The sequence below is a fragment of the Larimichthys crocea genome, chromosome X, assembly GCF_000972845.2.
Source record: "Larimichthys crocea isolate SSNF chromosome X, L_crocea_2.0, whole genome shotgun sequence".
NCBI lineage: Eukaryota > Metazoa > Chordata > Actinopteri > Sciaenidae > Larimichthys > Larimichthys crocea.
Window position 1 is genome coordinate 39685211 of NC_040020.1, and position 7745 is coordinate 39692955.

At 39.0% G+C, this 7745-nt stretch overlaps 1 protein-coding gene across 1 annotated transcript; it reads left to right on the forward strand.

The window, feature by feature from the left end:
* Positions 1-1001: 1001 nt before the first annotated feature.
* Positions 1002-4623, forward strand: coq7 (coenzyme Q7 homolog, ubiquinone (yeast)). The gene is made up of 6 exons (XM_010741412.3): positions 1002-1183; positions 1442-1620; positions 2394-2508; positions 2849-2988; positions 4073-4141; positions 4312-4623. Exons 1-6 carry the CDS (start codon positions 1111-1113, stop codon positions 4387-4389), a joined length of 654 nt encoding a protein of 217 aa, XP_010739714.3. The 5' UTR covers positions 1002-1110; the 3' UTR covers positions 4390-4623.
* The last annotated feature ends 3122 nt before the right edge of the window (positions 4624-7745 follow it).

Sequence of the window (7745 nt, forward strand, 5' to 3'; positions counted from 1 at the left end):
ACTCCTGAACTATCATTCACTGTCAAAAGAATTATATCAATTGTCTCAAGTGTCTCCTGGGACAGTTGTGTTTTAGAGACTAGAATCATCCCAATGACATAATATAATTATGTTTGACACTGAAGCACATATCCGTTGTGACTGTTTTTACATTACATTACATTGCATTTAGCAGACGCTTTTATCCAAAGCGACTTACAGAGGAGGACATAAGCTGAGAAAGGTGTAAAGGAGCACAGAGTAGTTGTTAGTTTTGTTAGGCAGGGAAGCAGTCTCGAAACAGAAAGGTTTTTACAAGTTTTTTAAAGGTAGAAAGGGATGTTGCTGTTCTTGTAGCCGTTGGTAGGTCATTCCACCATTTGGGGACGACCACAGAGAAGAGTTTAGAGTGACCTCGCTTTGTGAGAGGCGAGCGACTGTTTGCAGATTGTTTATTATAATAAAGTAGTCAAATCAAATGTTATGCATGAGCCTGCATATATGATATTTAGAGCCATTGTGCCTCCTAACTAACACTTTCACTGCTCTGAAGAACAACAGTGAACAATGAATTATAACTATGCAAAGTTTTTTTTTTATTTTGTTATTAGAACTTGCTTCACAAACAAGATTAGCATAGAAATTACATTACAAAAACATTTCACATGTATATTCTACAGCAGGGGGAGAAAGAGCTTACAGTAGTATATTTAAATGTTCACAAATATTAACCCTTTCAATTGCTTTTGTGTTGTTGGAAACAACAACAAATGGAAACAATGTACTGCCTGAGCTCACAACAAAAGATGGTTTTCTTCGAGTAGATTTACATTTATGAATATGAAATTTCGCCATCAGCATGATGAGACTGATAATAAATGTTAATTTTTCCTCTATTTTTGTTAAGGTCAAAGAGCCCATATAGTACATCCAAAACAATCACATAAACATTTTCAGCAATAAATAACTGAAAATGTTATATAATATATAATAACTATGCAAAGTGTGGTGTGCAAGTCGTAGTGCGGTGACGTCACGCGTCTGCGACACGTCCACCCCTTGACACTTTCAATGACACATTTTTCTCCGTTTCTCTGGTAACGCGGGTATTTAAACCACAAAGTGACTGTCATGCAGAGAGCCGCACACACAGCTGTATGTGTTGTCGCTCCAGCGATGATTCGTCGGTGTTTAAAGTGCAGAGGTAAGCTGTGGGGGTGTAGTTTACTTTAGCAGCGACTGCTAAGAGCTAGCCGAGGTGCTAAAAATGCTAAAAACAGTGTTTTATATGTAGTTACTACGAAACTGCTGACACGACATCAAGCTTAAAACTGAACGTGTTTGGTGTAACACGTGTTTGAGCTCTCAGCACGGACAGACATGGAGCCGTGACGTCCTTAAAACATGTTTAAAGTCGTGTTTGTTACGGTGTTATGAGATAACCACAGCTTGTGTACAACAGTGCCCCTGCAGGTGAACTCACGTGCCTACAGTGTGGTCCCGACCCCGCGCGACAGTGAGGAGAAGGACATGCTGGACCGAATCCTGCGCGTGGACCACGCGGGTGAATACGGGGCCAACCGCATCTATGCCGGGCAGATGGCAGTGTTGGGTCGATCTAGGACTGGACCTCTGATCCAGGTATGTAACAGTGTTATTTAACATGCTCTGGACAACAGTCTGGTCATGTGTTACACATTTCATCCAAAATCTAGATCCTTTATTCATGCATAGGTCTGAAATACAACCGCACACACACACAGACAAAGGGCCCATAGACATGCAAGGTCGCTGTTCAAATCCGGCTTGAAGGACATGCTTTTCCATGTCGCCTCGCCCTGCTTCGCACTTCACATCATAAAAAAAATAAAAAAAATCAGGCCTTTCTTGACTCAACGTGCTACCCAACTATTGATACAGGCTGTGGTCATCTCACAACTCGGTTACTGTAACGCCTTCCTTACGGGCCTCCAAACCTGCACAGTGAAACCCTTTCTGATGATCCAGAACGCAGTGGCGCACCTTGTTTTCAAACAACCTGAAAAGGCTATCTGTAGCAGCCTGCATTAAATTAAAATCTAGTATTGTCACAGTACCATTTTTCTAAGTCTGCTAAATGACTAAATGTAAATGTGGAGAGAGGAGATGGATGCGTAGCAGTCTCACCTAAATAGGGGTTAGGTACCTTGCGTACTTGGTGAACTGGCACCTCTCTAGCCACCAGTCCACCCTCCATACTTTGGTCCATGTTGGAATTGAACCGGCCGCCCACTGGTTCCCCAGCTAAATCCCTACAGAATGAACTATAGTTGGACTTCATAAGCTGAACCATCTCTAGTTGCTATATTGTGATTTAATAAAGGTCATAATTTGTGATTATTTGTGAGTGACTCTCCGTGTTTGTTTTTCTTTAGCAAATGTGGGATCAAGAAAAGAAACACCTTCAGAAGTTCAATGAAATCTTGGCTGAGAACAGAGTTCGTCCCACAGCACTGTTGCCTTTCTGGAACGTTGCTGGGTTTGTGTTAGGTTGGTACGGCCCATACGCATACAGCTGGGTTTATGTAAGTTATAACGAAACAAAACAAATGAAGAAGAACAAAAGTTTTTGACATGGATTGGGATTTACTGTATGTAGTTGAAGTTATTATAATAATTTGACCTGTATAATGTTAAAGCTGTATCTGCTGTAGGAGTGATAAAATGTCTTCATGTTGCATTCGTCCACTCAAGTATATAAACAAGTTATTACTTAGCTTAAACTCTATTTCACTAGTTATTCTCTTGCAGTTTTTTAGGTCATGTGTATGCATATGTGTCTTTATTAAATCTGAACTGTGCGTTCATTCTGTTTTTAAATGTACTCCAGGTGCATCCACCGCACTGCTGGGAAAAGAAGGGGCCATGGCCTGCACTGTGGCGGTGGAGGAGAGCATTTCAGAACATTACAACAGCCAAATAAGAGCACTGATGGAGAAGGACCCCGAGAGATACACTGAACTTTTACAAGTGAGTCAGTCACTGTTTTCTCAAAGTTAACTTACTTACATTGTCTCACCTTTTTGTGGTGATCATACATGGGAGCAAGAAAAAATAAGACAGAGGGAAAAGTTCTGAAATGAAAGTGTGATTATAGAGTTACCTCAGGTTGGTGTATTATATGCATGTGTATGTGTGCACATATTAAATGTAACAGTAAAAATGAATGTAAAACATTGCTTGGGGAAGAAATTAAATGGTAAATGGACTGTACTCATATAGCGCCTTTCTAGTCTTCCGACCACTCAAAGGGCTTCTACACTACATATCTCATTTACCCATTCACACACATTCATACACTGATGGCATTAGCTGCCATACAAGGTGCCAACTACTCATCAGTTTTAGGAGCTAACCATTCATACACTTTCACACACCAGTGGCACAGTCTTCAGGACCAATTTGGGGTTCAGTATCTTGGCGAGACATTTTGACATGCAGAGCATGCAGGAGCCGGGGATCAAACCGCCGATCATCTGATTAGTGGACGACCTCCTGAGCCACAGCCGCCCATATAGATGAAACTTGGGTGAAGTGGTCATTGAGACTGTATATTCAAAAGGAGGACTTGAAGGGAGGCAGTGTTATCCAGAGCATTGAGGCTATTGAGATTTATCACTGGTCACTGTTGCAGGTTTTTCCAAGTTTGGAAAGGTTCCCCAAGCCACAAAAGCGTGTTTCATTTGCATACATGACTAACCCACTATTAAAATGGTTGAAAATGGCCAGTTATCTTTGGTAAAAGGGAAAGACTTTTCCTGCACATCTAGATATTTTCCAGATGAGTCAAACCAACACTTAGCACACGAAGCTAGACCTCCTTCAAAGACGGTGATTTCATCTGTCATTTTGTCTGATCATGTTACAGAACATATGTGGCCATCACGGTTGATTCATCCAGTTAATTTTGAATGGAAATAGTGAAAATGGTTTCCATATAACCAGCAGTTTGGAGCAACACTCCTTTTTTGCCAGTCCTGTCAGAGCAGCACATATGTCTAGTTATAACCGAGTTTACTCACTGAATGAATTATCTTATGGTTTATTTTATAAGGTTATAAAGGAATTCAGAGACGAAGAGATGGAGCATCATGACACCGGACTGGAGCATGATGCTGAAACAGTACGTATATTTAATATACGTGGTTGGTTGATAATGTTTAGTGATCACTGCCTTTAAAAAAGCTAAAAACCAAAACACATGAATATCAATAGTCATTTAAAAGGGTGAATTTAATGAATTTATTTAAATGCACTGCATTCTAAGTAGGTTTTATTTGTTTTGTCTTTTAGGTACCTGGATACTGGCTACTAAAAAATGCAATACAGTTAGGCTGCAGAGCTGCAATATATGTGTCTGAACGTGTGTAACAGTGTATTATAATATTGAAAAATTTTCACCAGTGTTTGTTTTGATAAGTTGAACTTGAATTTGAAAGTCAGTTTTGTAAATGAAGCACCTTGGAACAAGGTGTTGTACTGTTGCTGGAATAAAAGTATTGTATACAAATTTTCACAGTTATACAGTGTATAACACATGGACTGTTTAAGTAGGTGGAGGTAACTGTATTAAACAGCAGATCTCTACACTCTTGTGTCTCTGTAAATCTTGTTGCAATGCTACACTTAAACTAATAGGAGAACTAACAGAAGACAAAGATCTTTTGCCTGCCGTTCACCAAAAGAAAAATACCTAAACTATATGTAATGAGGACATATTGTTACCCGCATACACAGCCATCATACCCTTCAATGAACTCTCCTGTTTCACATGTAGTAGTTCATATATCAAGCTGAGCAATGGCTTGTCATCTTGGCCTAACTGCTACTGTAAGCGCCCTCACACAGCTGTTCTGGGGACATTAGGTCACAGAGAAAGAGGGATTGACAAGAGGCTTGTCCAGGGGCCCCTAATCTATTAGTCCTTTCAGCGGGTTGAGCAAAGTGTTCATTCCCCTCCTAGTCAATATCAGTTTGTCCTTACTGTACATTGAGTACAAGGCCAAGGCCTTTTTACCCATGGTTTAGCCTTTTCATGTACTGGAGGCATGCTGATATAGGGATTTATGGTCAATGGTGGGGCTGATAGGGCTAAAATCCTTTGATGGTTATTTGTTTCATAGTTTCCCGTAGGCAATAGGGTTGGTTAAATTGAAAACTTCATACTATACAATCTACAGTAAACAGATGGGAGGAAAGGAGTGTCCTACTGGGTGGTTGGGCAACATGATCCACCTAAACACCCTCAAGCTACATGTCTGTGGAAGTTGGGAGTGATGAAAACACCCTTCTTCCGAAGAAAATACCCAAATTTGCTTGTCTGATGATGGTTCAGAGCTCTAACACATCAATGTACATTTTATGCTCAATCTACAGCTGAAACAATTAGTAAATTAATCAGCCAAATTAATAAACCAGTTTGCAACCAACTCACCTCATCCTCCACAGGAGAAGCTACAATCGCTATCTAGACCCAGTGTTTTATTTGTCTGTCCTGTAGAAACATTGAAGTTTAACATGGTGGCCTCTGTAAGAAGACCTGCTCATTTTAAGGTAGCCTAATGAAAACACACAAGGTGACTATATGCTATTGAAAACATTTGTATGGTTGATGTCATGGATACTATGTCCATGTTTTATACAGTCTGTGATTGCCATTCAATTCTGTGCAGATATTCATGGTACCCAGGGGATGCGCCCTGATGACATCCTCATTGTGGTGATCCTGCTTTTTCTTCTTGTGGTTTTGAGTGAAATGTCTCGACTATTGGATGGACTGTCATGACATTTGGTACACACATTTATGCCCTCCTCCATGTATTGTAATGACTAGGTAATCCACTGACATTTAACCATCATGAGGTCAAAAGGTACATTTAGCATTTGTCCATTACTTGGGTTATGGTGTTCTCATAAGCTTTAGCTATAGTTTATGTACGAATTAGCAAATGTTAGCATGCAACACACCAAGATGATGAACACAGTAAACATACCTGCGTAACTGCATGTTAGCAATGTGAGCATGTTAGCATGCTGATGTTAGCATTTATCTCAAAGCATTGCTGCTAACAGTTGTAGACTCTTGTCAAAATCAGTCAGCCTTTGAAATGTTATTTCACTGATATTTTATAGATCATCAACTGATCACGAAAATAACCATTAGGTTAACAAAAATCTATTCAAGTCTTTAATTCTTCACCTCATCAGACATCAGTGTCTATATAAAAATGTTTCAAAGAGCTGAGCTGTTACCTAAGTTCACATGCTCTGATCTATTTTGCCTAGCATGAGGTCAGATGGGTTATTTTAGCTGTGGTGGGTTTGCATATCAGACCTGACCTCAAGGGTTAAGCTCCCCCCCCACCCCAACTTTGTTATGATGGTGTACATTCATTAAGTAACGTAAAACTAAACTATAGTTTAGTGGTCAAAGACCTTTTTAGAAATATTTCTGTACACCACAAAATCGTTATCAGCAGGATAAGAGCTGCCTCAGTGTTGTAGCTATTTTACACGTTATTTAATATTTCCTGAACTTCTTTTATATGCGTTCAAGATTTTCTGGCTTTCTGACAATATTAATTGGTTATAGTTTATAGGTTTGCACACACTGTACACAAGTCCCAATTTCGTGTGCTGCAACAATTGTTTCTGCATTTTCTAATTTATTAAAGAATTCTTACTATATTATATGCACTAAACAAAAGTTGTATTTTTCTTGTTTTGATGTGAACAATAAGGCACAAAGCTCACTTCACCAGTCAGAGGAGGTCACCTACTATACATGAGCAACATGAGATCATCATATATTATCTCTGTTCCAGATTAATAGTGCTGACAGTTTTATAGCAAGGTGCAACTGTTTAAATAAAGCAACAAATGTACAGCTCCATCTGTAGCACCATTTTAGGTGACGAAATTACTGGTAAATGAAAACAGGAGTGATGAGTCAGTCAAAACGCAGGTGTTAATAACTGTAAACCATCAACCTTACATCTAAATTAGCTGCCATTGTTTAACTATAGATTTTTGATATCACTTTTAATTTCACTAAAACAGAAATGCTTATACTTTCTGTATCTGTCTATGGCCATCAGGAGTTGATGTGAATTGTTTAGGTTCTTTTCTCAGAATCAGGTCCAAAGGAATCTGCTGAAACACTGACTGAGACATTGGCAACGAGATTTTGAAATGGGTAATAAAACTTAACTAAACTGGGACAGTCTTGCTACCCGTGAATAATTGAGGTTGTAAATTTTCAGCAGCATGAATAATACAAATCCTTATAAGTCATAAAACCTTTCGGATACAGACTGTATTGCTTCTTGGCTTGGATATATGTAGACTGTCAGTCAGCAGGCCGTTATGGTGTTCATGGTATATGTAGCATAAGGTCTATCTGCAGCTTTAACAACAAGCCAAAAGGGAATGCATAAATATTGTTTCATTTCAGAATCACTACTAATTTAATGTCTGACAACATTCAACATAGATAAGTTTTGTACATGTACTAAAATACAACAAAATAATTTCTCATGAAACACTTTAAATTATGGAATATATATATAGTTTTTAACATACACATAACTTGTTACACTTAAACTGTATGTGTTGTGTCCTCTGATGTTAGATCATAATGTTTATTGCTGAGATGAAAGATCAATGCCGCTCTCACACTTACATACAACAAATCAGTCCACTAGCGGTCCGTTAGCTTAGCTTAGCAC

Excerpts from the sequence above, each read along its gene's own strand:
- coq7 (XM_010741412.3), top strand. The coding sequence starts at position 1,111 with ATGCAGAGAGCCGCACACACAGCTGTATGTGTTGTCGCTCCAGCGATG. Across the intron at positions 1,621-2,393 it reads GGACTGGACCTCTGATCCAG|CAAATGTGGGATCAAGAAAA; the intron begins GTATGTAACAGT and ends GTTTTTCTTTAG. Across the intron at positions 2,509-2,848 it reads CGTTGCTGGGTTTGTGTTAG|GTGCATCCACCGCACTGCTG; the intron begins GTTGGTACGGCC and ends AATGTACTCCAG.